This window comes from Myotis davidii, unplaced genomic scaffold (assembly GCF_000327345.1).
Source record: "Myotis davidii unplaced genomic scaffold, ASM32734v1 scaffold79, whole genome shotgun sequence".
Taxonomy (NCBI): domain Eukaryota; kingdom Metazoa; phylum Chordata; class Mammalia; order Chiroptera; family Vespertilionidae; genus Myotis; species Myotis davidii.
This window is the reverse complement of record NW_006294339.1, coordinates 8,610,618-8,629,009: the sequence shown is the minus strand read 5'-3', so window position 1 is coordinate 8,629,009 and position 18,392 is coordinate 8,610,618. Positions and strand designations below refer to the sequence as shown.

At 42.6% G+C, this 18,392-nt stretch overlaps 1 protein-coding gene across 4 annotated transcripts in view; it reads right to left on the bottom strand.

The window, feature by feature from the left end:
* LOC102755954 (nuclear factor 1 A-type-like) overlaps positions 1-18,392 on the bottom strand; it is a 144,752-nt gene that overhangs the window by 25,725 nt on the left and 100,635 nt on the right. For 2 of the 4 annotated variants that reach the window (XM_015566979.1, XM_015566977.1), the window contains exon 4: positions 14,880-15,276. The exons of the other annotated variants lie outside the window; for them this stretch is intronic. In XM_015566979.1, the coding sequence (XP_015422465.1) occupies positions 15,131-15,276 (146 nt within the window). In that variant the 3' untranslated portion in view covers positions 14,880-15,130. Of the gene's footprint in view, positions 1-14,879; positions 15,277-18,392 lie in introns of those variants that run through there. 4 annotated transcript variants of the gene reach the window in all.

Below are 18,392 nucleotides of genomic sequence, written 5' to 3'. Positions count from 1 at the left end.
TTCAGCAACCCAGTGGAATACATGGGAGCTGTAGAAGAAATGAATAGTTTGTGGCTAAAAATATTATATATGATAGACTTTCATATCTTTGCTAACTAAGTATGCAAATAACTTATCTAGAACCATAGAGAAGCTACTTAAGTGTGAATAGCTGGCTTATACTACTGTTATTATCATCATTAGAAATATTACTATTAGCATTACATTATTAAAATTTCTGGGCTTTTTGTTTGTTTGTCTTTCCTTCATCCTTTCTGTCATTATTTGGGGATGAGTCTACATTTAATTATGTGGTTATCACAATTCATTGTGCTAAATGTGTAAATACACTAGAACACTTGTTGAAACATAAGTAAGTGGATATGTCTTGTCTACCCAACATGACTGCTATCTTTTTAAGGGATGTGATAATATTTTTTTTTTTTAGTTTGGAGATTCCACACACCATTTCTTAGCAGAAGCTTCATCAACAATTGTGGATTGGCAGGTCAAATCAAAGGGTGAGATGCTTTAAAAAGGTCAATGTTTTAATATTAGAATTTTCTGCAGAATGGATCAATTAATCTTCCTGAAAAATAACTTATTTTTCTGTGTAAAGTGTTAGATGTGATCATTAATTTTACCCAACATTTATTGAGTACCTCCAATGTTCCAGGGGCAACATCCTTAAAGTGTTTTACGTGGATTAACTCATATTATTATCTCTCTTATACAGATGAGGAAATTGAGGCACAGAGAGGTCCAGTGGCTTGCACAAGATTATAATGCCAATAAAAGGAAAAGCTGGGATTTGAACTAGCAACTGGGTTCCAGAGTCCACACTACCAACTTGCTCCTTAGCAAGTCACCATACTCCTAGGTGGTGGGAAAGAAAACCACATGTACTCCTGTTTCTGTAGATAAGTGTCCAATGTGTAAATAAATGACATGAATCCTATGACACATATTTGCTCAGCCATGTAAGCCTGAGCAGTGACATATTGGACAATAATGTCTTCGCAAAGCTCAATGTTGGAGTTCATCAGAGATTTCAAAGAAACCAGAGGCATATTTCACCATGAGACAATATAATACCAATCTGGCTCTAGCTGAAAATACCCCAGGCTTGTCACCACTGCAAATGGCAACCAGGGGCAATATAAAATGAATTACATGATTCTAGCTCAACCTTTGAACATATCAACAAAACTTCCAAGACTATGCAAAACAAGTACACACTTAGAGCTATACCCTATACCTAGGAAGCTAGCATTAGAATGAACCAGAAAAGTTAAAGAAAAAAAAAACTACTTGCATTTTCTTCCTAAAAAATCTGGGTTCAAATCTCATTTCCATTACACATGGGTTGTATTACCTTAGAAAAACTTCCTAAGTAAGCCATGTACACTCACCTCTGAAATGAGGATGCTAGTATATATTAGGGGTAATGTGAAAATTAAATGAGGTGACAAAGGTAAAGCCATTTCCATTTTCCTTAGCATTTTAAAAATATAAACAAGTAGCAACTATTAATAGATGACATCTGCAATCAGAGTATGTCTTTCCTACTTTGAACAGAAGGGCCTACTTCTATAGAATTTTGTTGTTATTGTTTTCCAGGAGGGCTTCATGGAATCCTTTTTTAAAATTTCAAATGTAAACATACAAAGAGCTATATATACGCAAAAAGAAAGGACAGCACAAAAGAAATGCATGTACTTATCAACACCACTTCACACTGTCTAATCCTAAAGTATAAATACTTATAATAAACAAGCTTCAATTTAAAAAACTTTTATACTATGTTCAATGGATAGTAATATTCACTTTTTTTTCACGTGTGAAAAGAGGTATAAATTGAAGAATAATCTGCACAAACCACTGGTAAAGCAGACCACAGTTCTGGTCTTTAGAATTCTAGTCAAGGGCAGCAGTCACATTTTCTCACACTCCTCCTTCTCCCTTAAAATAGGGACTATTCTTACTTCAAAATGGGAAGTGAGAGAATGACAGTGGTGGCTTTTTGGTGGGAAAGGCCGTTCTCCTAGCCCTGCCTAAGAATGGCAAATATAATACCTCGGAGTGATGAAGGAGGAGGGGGCAAGCTGGGGTGGTGAGGTCTCTGCCTTTTAAGCAAGCCAGCCAGCAAACACAAATGCATGCAATTTGAAATTTTAATTAGGGTGCCATGTGCTGGTGACATATGGCAACACACTGACAGCTGGGCATCCAGGTTCAGGAACAGACCTGGGTTCTGAAGTCACAGTTGGCAGAAGCAAAGTTCTCTGCTTGTGCACTAGGTGCTAGCATGCCTGGGAAGTGCTGTGCCAACATCGTCCCACCATGCAGCACTGCCTTCCGGCCGCTTGTAGACGCTGCCTGCCAGGGGACCACTACTGCAATTCAGAGAGTGAAAAGAAATAAAAAAGAGTAAGCTCCCCCTCCCACTACCATCCCATTCTCAGTTACAAGCCAGAAAATATTCAAAACAGCATAAGCCACTGACTCTCTTGTGACTTCCCAGTTTGAGACTTTGGGACATCGGCACTAAACTGTCTTTGCAGGAGCAATTTCCCTGTGACTGTGAGAGTATGCACATCAGAGCATGATGATCAAGAAGGTGTTACCTGCACCAAAGTCCATAACATCAAGCCCTTTCATAAAACCAAGTAGGATTTAAAAGTCACATCTACATAGATTAGAAAAGGAATCATGTTAGCAAAGTATCAAGATTGAATAAAAACATTTTAAGACAACTTGTTAAGCATTAAAGGTCAAACTGGCTAACTTTTTCTTCTACCAGAGTTTTTTCCATGATGAATTAAATGTTGGTCAGTTTGACCTTTGAAGCTTAACAAGTTGCCTGAAAATGCCTTAAAATGGGTTAATGAATTGCTTGTAGCTTCTTCATTCACTTTGCCTTGCCCCACTTTGCCTATTAATTCTACTTAAAGTGAGAATAGTCTAAGTCTGCTGTTCCTACACAAATCTAGGGCCACAGCAAACAGAATAATGGGAACATTTCTTAGCTAAACCATGCAATATTAAGAGAACCATTCTTTAGGGCAAGCATGTGAAACTCGCTGCCCACGGGCCGCATGTAGCCCACAACGAATATTTATGCGGGCCAGCCAATATAATGGTATGTAAGAAACATTTTAATAAAAATTTTGTAACTTAATTTTTACAATATCTTGTTATACATAATTATTAAGACCGAACTACAACGTTCGCTAATGACTGATTACTATAATCGTGCTGCATTCATTTCCCTTACACACCTTACACGCAGGCGCACCATTTCTCTCCACTAATGCTAGCAGCGAATATTTTAGCAGCTGACTGCCATGTCATTCTTGGACTGACTTATTTGGTGTGCACAACAGGAAATATTTCGCTTTTGAAGAACAAGAAAAATAGGTTTATTTGTGTTACTCTTATTAATTTGTGCAGTTATTCAGTGTCTGGTAAGTTAATGTTCAAGAAAAAATATTTTTATTAAAATGTTCTATTGTTTTACATTAATGATTACTCATTTATTTCAGCCCTCTGTTTTCAACATGTCTATCGAAATAAACCTACGTTTCTATGAAAAATGAAGCTTTTGTTTTTTGGGGGTCCACATAAACTTAAACTTTGTTTATTTGGCCCGTGTTAGCCTTTGAGTTTGACATGCTTGCTTTAGATACTTCTGAACTACAAGTATTAGACCGTAGGGAACTAGAGTAAGTAAATGCGCATGCCAAACTGTGCCATCCACAACTCTGTGGGAGATCTGAGTTTCTAGCCAACAAGCAATGAAATTCTTCTGGGATATTATAAATACAGGGTCCAGATACTTATCTCTTCCTTGAATTCCAAATCACCAAAATGAATTTAAGGTAGAAATATCATTGAAGTGTAACTTCAAAATTCATCAATTTGATTTAAAACCAGCAATTTACTGTTTCCCCTTATTCAATAAACACACTCACACTCACATACACTCACATACACACACACACTCCTTTAAAGTTTTTAAACAGTGTGACATAAAGAAAATATCATGTTATATTTTACTATTACTATTATTATTATGCAGAGAAATTGATTTACATCACATTTTATTCTACTTCAACTTAATTTTTGGAAAGCAACAAAACAAGCTGAAGATTAACATCAGCTATTTCAGGCTTCAGACAACAGTGCTGCAAGCTGGAAAATACAGATACTAGAATTTACACCCTCCAGTTGTAAGCCCATTAACTAGTTTGGACAGCACATATGCATTCCGCGTACAAGTTCCCTTAAAAAAAAATAAAGCATGCTGATAAAACAAACAAACAAAGAGACTGCAGTCTCCTATATATTAGGATGAACTCTTTGAAATAAAATACCACTGGCCAGTAAAATCACCTATAAAATTTGCTCTACTCTAAGAAATGCACTAAAATGTGCCTTTAAGAACATGAATAAAACCAAAGGCAAGAATATTCTCAATTCAAGATATTTTACAAATTTATCTTAAAGTAACTTTTAACTGGTTCAAATAAAGAATCCTTTCACTTGAGTAAGGGCTCCACAGACATATCCTAGGAATTTACTAATACTGAGCACCACCGTGGGGACACAAGTTTTTTGCCCTGCTAAAATTCCCTATGAAGTTTCTATAGGTTTCTTTTCCAAATCAAGTGGAGGTATTGATTACCAACCCTAGATTTTCAATAGCACGCTACATCTATAATTTTATCAAAGGATACCACTAAATTTCACTTAAAACCCACCTACAATACCAATACATAAATGAAAAACAAACACCCCCTGAAAGCAAACTTACTTTTAATTTTCTTTATAAAACTAAAAACTTATAAAAGTATGAAGTATAGAGTTTAAAATACACTTTCCAATAACAATAGCAGAACTGGAATCCACATATGGACAAATAAACCAAAATCTATCCAAAAAGATCAAGTCTCTCTTACGGAAATATTCAGTTACTGTATAAGAAACATCAGGCTCATTAAAAATTGTTAGACATAGGCCTAGCTGATTTGGCTCAGTGAATAGAGCGCTGGCCTGTGGACTGAAGGGTCCCAGGTTCAATTCTGGTCAACGGCACATGTCGGGTTTTGGGCTCGATCCCCAGTGGGGGGTGTTCAGTAGGCAGTTGATCAATGATTCTCTCTCATCATTGATGTGTCTATCTCTCTCTTCTCCCTTCCTCTCTGAAATTAATTAAAAAATATTTTTTTAAAAAACTGTTATAGTATTTTACTCTGCTGTATTTATCCATGAATTTTTTCTGACAACATAACTAGGTTAATAAAAACTAAAATTGAATTTCTACTCCCTGAAATAACATTATAAAAAGTAGCAATGTGTAAAAGAGGTATTTCTTGGGGTTCTAGAAAACACAGTTAATTAAATGTAAAATTTTCACTGCGTCTTTCAGAGGATGGCAAGTTACAGAACATTTACAGAGAGTAAGCGTCACCTTTGAATAGGCTAAAGCTGTCAAAGGATAAAACAATTCGTAACTCTAACGCAAAGATGAAGTGTTTAAATACAGGTAATATGAATAGGGCAGTAAGTTGTATTTTAAAATTTCTTAACTTCGTGACACAATAGAACAAAAAATAAGAAAAAGGCAAATGTAGAGAACAGGGTATACAACAAAGGTCAGGAGAACAGTATTGTTTTGGGGAGTGAATTGCTGACTTGACCTTAAAATACAAAAGATTTCAGAAAATTTAGGTTTAGATGAAACATGGCCTCTTTGGTTGAATTTCACATACAAATTGCACAACTTGGTCATTTACTTATGTGGCTAAGATAATATTAACTAACAAGGGAATGTATTAGTGACTGCAGAAGAACAGTTTTTGATAAAGGAATCTCAGTTGAACAAAATTAACATTCCATAACATAGAATAGGGAAGAAAAGTCTGTATTGAAAACATTTGAAATGCCGAAACCATTTCTGTGTACATTCCTAGCTATTGTTATTTTAAATCTGGCAGCTACTGTCAGGGACACTTATGGGACAAGAAGTGGTGATGGAAAGAAGCAGTGATCTATGGCACTGACTTCTAAAGGGGCTACAGAAAAAAGAGCCAAGAGTTAAAAAAGAAATTTATAGGAACTTGGTATGAGGTCCACGTTGAACATAGGTATCTTTAAAACCAAAAGGAGCTCTGTATGGTCCTGCATTTAAACCACATAGACTCATGAAACAGTTTTGAAAGCCCTAGAAATTAAAAGCTATGTGCAACCTGTCCATAAGGGGCCAGGAATAGGGCAATCCACACGGTGTGGTGGAAAGGGCCCTGAACTCAGACCTGCTTTGCCAGCTCTGCCACTTACTCCCCACAGCAGAGGAACATGGTGCTTCCTCACCGACCACATGTTGGGGTGGAGCCCAGGCCACCACATTTCCCTCCAGCTGTGAACGCTTTCTATGACCTAATCTCTACCTTGACTACTTTACAGGGTGGGTTTCCATGAAAATGAAATAAGGTTGGCTTGTGTCGAAATTATTAAATGTTATTTTTTAAAATACAGGAACTCTTATTCTGACCTAAAGTTGATGTGAATAAAGGGGGGTGGAATGCCTCAATGGCAAAAGGGTGGAGAAAATTCAGAGATGATGTGATGCTTATGCTACTGAAATCCTCAGAAAGTGAAGTGATTTTCTGTGCATTCAGAAATAAATCTGACAGCAATCATGAGACATGGTGTCTTTCGGAGGACACGTATTTCAAAATCCTGAAACATAATGAAAGGTACTATTGTCCACCAGTGACTCTGTGCAAAGTATTGTGGTCAGCACTTGACATGACTGATTTCACCAATTCTCACATCACCCTTATGAGGTACATGTTATTATGTCATTTACTAGATGGGAGGGAAATGACACTTAAAATGTTTAAGGCAAGGTCACTTAGCTAATATGGATTTGAACCCAGGTCCCTGGCTGACACTAAATTATCTTGTTAATCAAATTATCAGATTAATTAATTATCAAATCAAATCCATCTTGTTCATCGTAACTATCACATTATACTAATGCTGTTCCTTTCTGCACAAGCACTTCCCCAATTTTAATTGAATTCATCAGTCCAATCAGTTAATTGGGTCAAAAGTTAAGTTGACTTTAGATGTATGTAGACAAAGCCCTGAATAAAAATGTAAGCATAAGAAGACATACTTTTAAGAATCTGTACTAGAATTATCAGCCCTATTAGCGTATGATGTTTGCCTTTTGGTATTTCCATGAAAGGCAATAAAAATATTAATGAGGAAATTTTCAAAGGGAAAAATAGGCAGGTTATGAAATAAATGCATGAACCACCAGAATTCTGGGATACAGCAGGTTTGCAGCTTGTCCAGAACAATACCATATCAGTGTATCATCTTTGATTATAGATTATGATCCTTCATCATCTTTTTTTTTACCACATTAATAGAGAAGACATTTGTAGAACACTGAAAAGCTTCTACTATGCATTTTGTCAATGGAGAATTATTAACTGACTATATATTAAGATCCACTTATTTTCGTTACACCTAACTCAGAAGCTACCTCTATCTTTCTTTGGATTGGGAGTGGAGGGGATCATGTAGGAGACAGAACATCAGACAGTAAGATCCAGTTATCAGTTGATGTAACTTCAAGAGACTTCCATAACTGGACAACTTGGAAATAAAAAAGACCCTTCTCGTAGCACTCAGTGATCAAAAGAGAAATACTGGAAATCACAGAAAAGTTTCTTTTCTTATGCTTTGCTACTCAATTTCATACTCAACTATTCTGAACAGCAGATATTAACATTTTTGTAAGCACATGATGTAAATTGGTCCAAAACAAACACATAGGCACCTGCCAACTTTGGGAAGTTTTGAAGGCACATTCAATGATAACACCCCTGTTTTCCCCCCGCCCCATATCAGAGGATTCTGGCAGTGCTTTCCAGTTTTGAACTCTATACTAGGCTAATCTAAAAAAATATTTAACGGAAGATTTTAAGAATCTTAGTATGAAAATTTTCAAGAAGGAAACAGAAATGCTCAAATTTTGAAATCCCAAGTGAGGGCTCAGTACACAAAGGCTAGGATGCATGATGAAAAGGTCCTAAGCTTCCTTGGAAAACCAAATGAGACACTGTCATGGATGATTTATGGAATTTCCTCTTTAGATCAGAAATACTTCCAAAACTACCTCCCACTTGGTGCTTCAGCACTTCGGTAAATGAAGTCAAAAGTGACCACGTGCACAAATCCATCCTTATTTTGACATTTCAAACCTCAATAAAGGCTCAGTTCCACATGGTGGCCTAAAATTAGACAAACTTCTGTAGACTCAAGAAAGAAAAGGAAGTTTTTTGTTGGGTTATTTTTAATAGGCTTCAAAGCTTGTCCAGTCCTCTTTTGTAAATTTTAAGACACAGTTCAGGAAAGGAAACAGGTCCCTGCAGGGGACAAACTAAATTCCAAACACAGGTACTCAGAAAGTGTTATCATTACCTAGCATCTAAAAGAAAATCAATGGCTGCCTAAACATTTACCAATAGTTGTGAACCAAGACAGATTTTAGTTTTGATCAGTGCAATCCCCTCTCCCCGCCCGCCCCCCTTCTCCCCCCTTCCCGTTTTGTGTGATGGAAGAGAGGGAGGGAGGGAAGGGGAGAGGCAGTGGGGAGAAACAGGAGGGGAGAGAAGGGTGAAAAATTGATTGATTGATTGAACAGTCATAACACTGAGAAGGGATCAGAATCCAGAAAGATGTACATCACAACACTCTCATGAAGTTTTGCAAAACAGAGCTACTGTCTACACACCAGAAGCTGATGGAATAAAAAACCTTCAGCACTATCTCCTGCCTAATTGAATTGGTGCATGTAATGGGAGGAAGCTGTTTCTCAGAACTGAAATAAGTGGTGCTGGGAAAAGGAGGTGGCCAACAGGGCAGGCTGGAGACAAACAGAATTGGTAAAACAGGCACCCAGATTCTCTGGAAAGCAAATCCTATTTAGTCCTTATCCAACCAGGTCACGGTGAAGTCTGTATCATAGCAACTTGCAACTTTAAATACTACTATTCATTTGGTCATTAGTTTCTCTTGGTTTCTTTCACTTATCCATATTTTTGATAGCCAAACCCTTAAATGAAAGCAAAGGCTATGAGAATGTTGTCAAATTTCAATAATGCTCAAGGAGGTGGGGCGGGGGGGGGACTGCCAATCTCCTAATGGTTTGGCCTAACATTCTTCCTGGAGTTACCCAGTAACAGATTAATGTAGCTAAGCATTGTAACACTGAGCTGAAATACTAAGAAAACATGCCTGAAATTTAAAAGTAGGCCTAACTTTGCTAGTTGAAAAAAAACCAAAAACAAACCACTAAACCACTTCCATCATTCTCACTGCCATGTTTCCTTATTTATTTATCTTTAATTTATCGTGGTGTCAAAACCCATGTCTGGTCTTGAAAAAATCTTGCATAAAGTTTGCTTTTTATAGTACCAGACCATTATAACTAAAAAACCTCAATTAAAAAACTTCCAGGAGAGTTTGGTGCTCAATACCAAAAATGATATAAAGCCTCAACTGGGAAGGCAAGAAAAGGAGTTACTCTTGCAAGAAATCCAAGTCTAAGACCTGCAACTAAAATCCTTGGTACTAGGGTGACCAATCTAGTTGACATTTTAAGCATATTATCCAACTCATACTCCTGGGTCCAGATTCCACACATATTCTGATTCCAAACTTTGTCTAAAGATCAGAAAATGTTTTTATTGTTTGTTTCAGCGAATGCCCCAATTCAAACTCAATCAGTTATATCACAAGATGTGTAAATGCTAAAATCCTGAGAGAGATTAGCTATCACGCTACTCGTCTGATTACATGTCAATCATTGTTGTGATGTAACCATAAAAATGGGATAAGATATGTGTCTGTGTCTGTTTTACTAATATAAGCACAAGACTGGAGGCCATGAACTTAGAACCTGGCATCTCAGTTCTGGCAGCAGCCCTATTCAGGAAAACCACCATGTCTCCAATCCATGCCCAGCCCAATCCATGGCTAGCCCAATGCTGGTCGCACAGAAAAAATATCTGACAGATGAAAGAATTCACCAAACTCATGGTGCTGGGGTGAGAATTACTTAGTCCAAAGTACCATGAAGATGACACTGAGTGGAGACAGTGTCATGGAGTAATTAAGATGGTGGCCACCAGAGTCACCTGACTGGTGCCAATTTCCTGGTCAGTAAAACAGAAGGATATTGTGAAAATTAAATAAGATAATTGACAAAGAAGCTTAGAACATCACCTGCCTGACATGCAGCAGCATGTGATAAATGCTATTAATATTATTAAAATTCAATTGCATTATCACCATAAATAGCAATATGTCACATATTCCCATATCCTAAAACCATAAATGTGAATGAGAGTTCCCCCAACTACAGATATGATCCAAACTCAATCAACCCATCAACAAGTATTTAATGAGTGCCTATGATTCGCTACTCAACATTTCTAGACTCCTGATGGCCAGCTCTCCTTATATGAAAGAAGTCACGGGAGTCTTTTTTAATGTAGGCAAATTGATTTTATATAACAAAACAGTAGTGAACTCACTGACTTAGATGTATTTATTTGAAAACTGGGAAAGCAACCTATGACCCACCTTTGAACTGATTTTTAGAATCTCCTCTCTACCCTGTACTCTAGGCTCTGAAGTCAGGTGCTACTCAAGCAGGGAGGAGAAAAAAGCAGAGGCCCCAGAGCCGTGGCCTGAAGACCAGGCCCAAACCCACACAACTCTTTTTCAGTACCTCTGGCCTGGTCTGCCTTGGCTTCCGAACCTGCCTCTTCTTGTTTTGTTCTGTTTTTGTTTTTGTGCCGACCAGGAATCGAACCAGTGAGTCTGCCTCTTCTTGCCCACCCTTGACCTACTTTCTCCCGGTGCCAAAGGCCACCCACCTCCTTGTATACACCTTCTGACTCTCAGGCTTTGAGTTGATCACAGATAATCATCTGGCTCCTTACTAGCCTGAGTGCCTGACCAGCCATGACCCCAAATTTTTAAAGGCACCAAATTGGCCATTTTTACATATATCATGTCATCTTCACAATGTGCCTGTTATGAGCCTAACATGTAGCTATTACAATCTTTACTTTATAGACTAGGAACGAGTTTCTACACCTCAGTTAAATAATTTGCCTCTGAATGGAATCAGACATGCAAATCAGACCAGCTCAGGCACCAAATACTAGAAATGACCTGATAGCAACCGTTAGTAGTATAATAATGACTATAACTAGCCCTAACTATGAAAGAAGAAAATTTTCAGGAGCCATGACCAATTGATTAAGAACTTAGAAGAACAGATTTCTATCCATCATAAATGCCCTAAGAGCTTAATCATAAAATTCACCTAAATAACAACAGCAGCAGCACAGAGGTAAATCATTTCCTAAAATCAAACAGTTGCCAAGGGGTAGGCCAAGGATTTGGACCCACATTACCAAGTTATCCTGTTGAAGACCCAAGAGCCAGTGCACAATTCATATGGGAAGAACAAGCGTTTCAAGTTAAAATTAAAAAAAGAAAAGAAACCTCTAATTTCTCATTCTTAGTTCCCAGTATATATCTTACTTTGCAGTACACCATACAATAGACACTTTTGTTCAGCTCAGCAGGGCTATTTATATGTTGTAACTCTCAGTGCTTTTGGGACGGCGTTCTTCCTTCTCTGAAATCTAAAGATGGTCCCGTAAGAAAATTTCAGGGATAAGCTCACTCTGTTTCAGTTCAACAACTAGACACATCAGGGCCACCACCTCTGGGAACACAGAGCCCACCTCCACTGGGAAAACTAAGTAAGTGAAGCTGCTTCGTCTCTTCCTGGCAAGGCTGCCTTGTGACCATGACAGAAAGAGAGGGCACAGACTCACAGAAACCCATCCTGGAGATAAGCAAAGCTGCCGAGGACAGGCCAGGTTGCGGTGCCCCGTCTGTGCCAGGAAGGAACAGATCTTTCGGAGACTGTTCTCTGACACTGCTGAGGGAGTGGGTGGCAATATTGAGTCTAAACGGAGCACGTCTCCATACCGCCACGCAGCTCCTTACACTTCCCCAGGAAAACAAACTGCTTCACACATGCATCAATTTCTGAGTTGAAATATAAAACGGGAAGAGTAATTTTTTAATTACGGAGGCAGCTATGGCAGTTGGAGCGGCAGCTGAGGGGCGATGCTAGCAACCTGGGTAGCATGTCACTGCAACCTTGCAACCCCTGGGAACTGGCTGTCTTTGGAGGTGGGTACCCCCCGGATGGAGGCCACCTTGAGAAGAGGGGCTCAGGTGGGCCACAAGGGATCCCGGATTTCGTTTCAGTTTGGCTAAATAATAATAGTAGTTATGGTGAACATTTGTTAAATGCTTACCATATGCCAAACATATGCTAAACACTTTACCTGAATGATCTCATTTAATTCTCATAATCACCCTATAAGGTAGGTGGATACTATTACAGCTGACATTTTACCAGTAAGGTAACAAGGGCTAACGGGGTGAAATGGCTCTTTCAGGGCTCCCGTGTATTACAAGAGCAAAAGTGAAGTAGCTCTGGAATGCCAAAGTGACAGTGTAGGGGTAGCACTCATGTTCAAACAGCAGCACTGTGTGAGATGCCAGGATGGACATTTAGTAGTTCTGTGACCTTGGGCATGCCACTTAACCTCTCTTTGGCTCAGTTCACTTCTCTGGAAAATGAGGGTGATGGTAATAGTACCGCTGCTCTGAGGTGCTGAGAGGATTAAATGAGATAATATAAAAACTCAGAGTCCTGTGTATTAGTAAAAGAACTACATAAGTATTAGCTGCTGCTACTTTATTATTATCTCTAAGGAACATGTTTTACCTAAAAGGCAACTTAATCTGGCTCCAATGCTACTTTCCCTAAGGCACCTTTGCTGTCTGCTGAGAGGTAGTTGCTCCCTTTCTGTGTTCTCCAATGCTCCGCTTACATATTGTTAGAGCTCTTGGCAGACTGAATTGTAGGTAATTCACTTACAATAAGTAATTTACATCTATGTCTCTTCCACTGACTGGACTGTTTAATGGAGACGACTGTTTCTTACCACAGCTCTACTCCCTCTGCCATCCCTGAGCTACCACTGTTACTAATTAGCAGAAGCAACAGTAACAATAGTATAGTTAACATCTGATATTACATTTAATGTTTACAATAATTTACAATGCAGAAACTATTCTGAATCCTACTTTACAGACGAGGAAACTGAGGTGTAGAGTGGTTAAGTCACCTGCTTCAGTTCACACAGCTAGTCAATGGTGGAGCCAAGATACAAATACAGGCAGACTAAAGATCTATAGCTTTGTCCTCCCCGAAACAATGTGCTGTACCCACTGTCAACGGAAAACCAAAGGCATTAGTCTAACAAGGCATTTTATAATAAACTAGAGGCCCAGTGCATGAAATTCATGCACTTGGGGGGGGGAGTCCCTCAGCCTGGCCTGCCCCTTCTCACAGTCCAGGAGCCCTCAGGGGATGTCCTACTGATGGCTTAGGCCCGCAGTCCGGCCTCCCTCTGTGGGAGGCGACTGGCCGATCAGGGGAAGGCGATGCCCCCATCACACCTCAGCTGCTGCCACTGCTGGCCATGAGGCTGCCTGAGCCTTGGCCATCGCACCCACTGCGGCTTGCCTGAGCCTTGCCTGGCCCTCATTGCCTGAGCCACGGGCCCCATCAGTGGCTGGCCAGAGCCCCGGGCCGGCCCTGGGCAAGCGGCAGCGGCCATCGGGAGCATTCACAGCCACCGCCATGTGGGGAGTATAGGCCACCCTCCGCCAGGCCCCGCCTCTCCACCCCCATCCCCGACGCTACAAGTCCCTGCCCACACCTGCTGCGCATACAGCCTGATATGTTGCTACGTGACGACATCCCTACCAATTTGCAAATTACCCTATTATTAGATAGAAGTTTTCTGAGTATACATAATAAAACAGAGGATTCTTCAGTAAAGTTTAAGGAAAATAAAACATTTCATTCCCAATTAGCTTAGTACAGTACAAAAAGTATAAAACAGAGTCCCACAATTCCTGTCATTGTGGGACTGAAAACAGGTATAAAATGAGTAATCAAATAAATTAAGATCATTTCAGATTGGTAAAAGTACTATCCTATCTAATAACAGACAAACAGGGTAATTGACCGTACCTTCGCTATGCCTCCCATTGGCTAATCAGTGCGATATGCAAATTAACTGCCAACAAAGATGGCATCTAATTTGCATACTGCAGGCAGGTAGGGCCAGCGAGAGCTGCCATCCAGCCCCATGTGCTGCCTAAACCCCACCCCCAGCCGGGACCCCTGTGTGGGACTCTGGGCTGCGGGGCTTGGAGGCGAGATTGGACTGAGGAAGCCCTATTCTTGCAGGAATATTCCTGCAATGGACTTCTAGTGTGAGTATAAATACGAAGGCCAATTTTAGATAGGATGCTCCTCTACAGAGATATCATTTGAACTGGAAGCTGAAGGGTGAGGATTTTGGCAGCTTATTAGGAAGGGCAGCCACAGGCAGGGCAGGGGAAAATGCATTCTAAGCAGTCAACAAGTAGCAAAAGAGTTGGCAGGTTCCAAAAATCAAAGGAGCCAGTAAGGCATCCAGGGAGTCAGTGGTATGAAGTGAGCTTGGAGAGCGAGAGAGACTGTGCAGTATCTGTAAGCCATGGCAACAAGTGTGGATTTTATTCTAAGTCCATGGGTTTTTAAGCAGAAGAGTGTTAAAATTAACTCTTTAAACAGCAGTCTGCCAAGAAGGCACAGGAATAAAAGAAGGGGAAACACTCAGAACTATGAAGGAGTTGGAGTAAGGATGATGGTGGCTTGAACTAGAGATATTACCTTTTTTCCCTTTTGATGGACAAATTTCCACACAAACACTGGAGTTGTGTCCTATATTCATTCTATTTGTTCATTCAAATTCAACTTGGAGTGTCTTTAGAGCCCAAAGGGAACTTACCTTCTTTAATGCTCCACTGCACATATGTGGAAACTGAGGCACAGAGAGCCTATCTGACTTGCTAATGTCACACAAGTAACTTAGAGCAGACTCCAAAGTCAGCTGTCAGGGGCAAAGGCAAACTAAAGCACGCACACTTTCCTGTTCCTCATAAGCTGCCAGAATTCTGAATTGTAAATAAAAGCCTCCTTGAAGTATTTGAATCTCACGTTAATTCTCGTGTCAACATTAAGCAGCCCAGCACCCAGCTCACAGACGCAGACGGAGCCCACAGGGTTAAATAAAATGGAAATAAAGTCCAGTCAGAGACCAGTGGGGTATGCCTGGGAAAACTCATAAAAGTAATTTTAAACTCCTCTGTGTTCTTTCCGTTGCTTCCTTCGGGTGTATGTGCAAATTATATCTTACTCTCTCGGTTGCATTTTGCCTTTTCCTCCCTTTTCCCAAAGAAAACTCCCCAAAGAGACAATGCTTTTTTTTTAAAAAAAAAAAAAAGGTGGGGGGGGGGCGGTGAAAAGGGGGGAGAGGGAGCCAGTATGAAGTTCCTCTGAGCTCCTCCTCCCTCTGAGCACGGCTCCTATCACACAATAATGTGTTATTTTGTTGAATTTTGGCATCCATCTAGCTTGTTTGGTCAGAAGCCAAAAAATTAGAGTGTGTCGGTCCACCAGTTTCTCAGCAGAGAAGCTCCCTTCTCACCCAGCGAACGCGGCGCCCCTGGCCTGCGGCCAGGAAGGGAAATCCATTTTACATGAAGGAGGCGCGCAGCCCGCGCTGGAGCCGCGCTACCTACTAAAATAGCTCCGTGGCCCGGCGCCAGGCGGCCAGGCCCGTCCTGCAGGAGCACTTGGCGTGCGACGCAAGGTGAAGGGCTCTGGGAAGGTGGCCGCTTCTGAGGAACAAGGCAAGGGCTGTGCGTGCCCTCGTGGCGTGTCACGTGGCCGCCCGGCCCGCGCTGATTGGCTGCGGCCGAGTAAATACAGCCGCCATGTAAGGAGCTGGACATCGTCGCCCTTCGCTGGCTCCTTAAAATGGCGGCCCGGGCCCCGCACGGGGAGAAGCCGGCGGAGGCCCTCTCTCAGGGTCCCCACCCCCGCCCTGAAGGTTTTTGTTTTTGTTTTTTTCAATAAAACCTTACGGATCTGAGTAGAAACAGATTTCTCCCAACGTGCTTCTCGGGCTCAATTTCACAGTTCGGCATACACTCGGGCTCTGTCAAAAGCTTGACACTGTTCCAGGGGAAATATTAACTGTAAACTTTCTGAGAGGAATTCAAGGAGCAGGCAGCAGCGTCGGGACGCCCTCCCTCTGGGAAAGCACATCCCCAGTGTGGGCCTGCGCAGGTTCTGGAAAAGCAGCGCAGCAGCCCCAGCTCCAGGGACCTCCTGGAGGGTCCCACTTCACAGTCACACAGGGGGAAGGGGAACAAAAAGAAAAGAGAACATAAAGGACACATCCTCTTCTGCTACAAGGCACGGAGGTCTCTCCCTCGCAGGCCTGACCAGTGGAACGCTGCACACTCTGATGTATAAATATTTGCCTCTGGCTAAAGTTCAAGCGGCCCTGCCTGGCTGCCAGACACAACAGAAAGCCATCATCCCAGGGAAAGTGTTTACTGCAGCGGTGGCCAAGGGTGGCTGCCAGCAAGAGGGCGTCTCTGATTGGCCGGCCAGCCTGCCTGTCACCCTAAAGCACCTGGCCACTGTCCATTGGCCACCAGCCCCTGGGCTGCTCCCACCTCTCAGGGATGGCTACCTCTTCCATGCACAGCCGGGCGCAGCTACTACAAGACCAACAGATGTGCGGATGGTTTTACCTGCGATCCTCAGGGCAGGGGGCCTGACCGAGCCAAGCCAGCTGGGTATCTGCAATGTGTCTTCTCCTTGAAACTACCTAGGAAGGGCCTGTGACCGTTTCACACACACCAACACCACCAGCATTTCTCAAATTGGGTGTTCCCTGCACACCTCCAATGCTCATCCCTATGTATTCCACAATTAAATTCCTCAATCGTCATCACTTGATGATTTTAAGCAACTTTGAAATTCCTGGGAGATAATAAGTTAGGAGAGACCTCTGCTCCATAGCTGAAATTGGCTATCTACACTAATAAAAGACAAAGATGATAATTGACCGTACCTTTGCTACACCCATCAGCCAATCAGAAGAGTATGCAAATCAACCCAACAAGGATGGCTGTTAAATTTGCATACTGCAGGCAGGGCGGGACAGCGCCATCTGCCGCCTGCCCCGCCGCCATCTGGGGTGACGGGGTGGGACAGTAGCAATCCGCCGCCCGCCCGGCCGCCATCCGGCCCTCCCGTATGTGACCTGGGGCGGCCGGGCGGGACAGCAGTGGAGACAGGAGGAAGCCAGGCACTGGAGACAGGAGGGAGACAGGCAGCAGTGACAGGAGGAATCGAGGCTTCGCTCCAGCTTCAGGAAACCCTATTCTTGCAGGAATAGGCCTGAGGAAGCCCTATTCTTACAGGAATCTCCCTGCAACGGGCCTCTAGTCCTGTATAATAAAAGCCTAATATGCAAATAGTTCAACGGGGAGTTCTACCAGGAGTTCAATTGCTCACTATGATGTGCGCTGACCATCAGGCGGCGGCAGTGGTGCTGGCAGTGCGTGGCAGTGGAGGCGCTGCTGGCCCAAGTGGGCCCGAAAAGAGCAGGACCACAGTGGGATGTTGGAGCAGGTGAGCAGGTGGTACCAGGCCAAGGCGGGTGCAAGTGAGGGCCCAATCGCCCTGACCAATCACCCCGCAGACAGCAACCAGCGGCTGGCAGGCCATGATTGCCCAATCGGGGCCGGGCCCTGGGTTGGGATAGGGAACTGGGGGTGGGTGGCAGTGACCAACCTCCCGTGGCACCTGGGCAAGGGGCTGCGACTGCTCCCTGGCTACCTGGGGGCAGGGGTGACGGGATCAAAGGTGCGGTGAGAATGCAGGGTGTCTGCCGAGCTTGCTCTCACTCCCCATGCTACCTTCCCCAAGGACGCCAAGGCTCACGCTGGGGAAACCCTGGCACTCAGGTGCCAGGCGCTCGCGAGGAGCCCGCCCCACATCCACAAGGCCTCTTCAGGTGATCCGGGCCGCAGCCGCCAGGACCACAGGGACCAGTCGGGCTCCCTGTGGGTTCACGCAGGAGCCGGTCTGCCAGGCTGGCCAGGAGAGAGCGCGCTGCCCACCTGGCTACTGTGTGGCACTGCTGGGCAGCCCAGAGGCCCATGCTGCGCTCTGGCCCGCAGTGTCTGGCGCATCTCTGCATGGGGGCTCAGGTGCCATGACTCAGGCAAAGGGGGGTGTGTGGGGTCTAGGGGCCCAGGTGCTGCCTAGGGCCTAGAGGTCATCTGCGGCCTGCCCTTCCACGCCAGACACT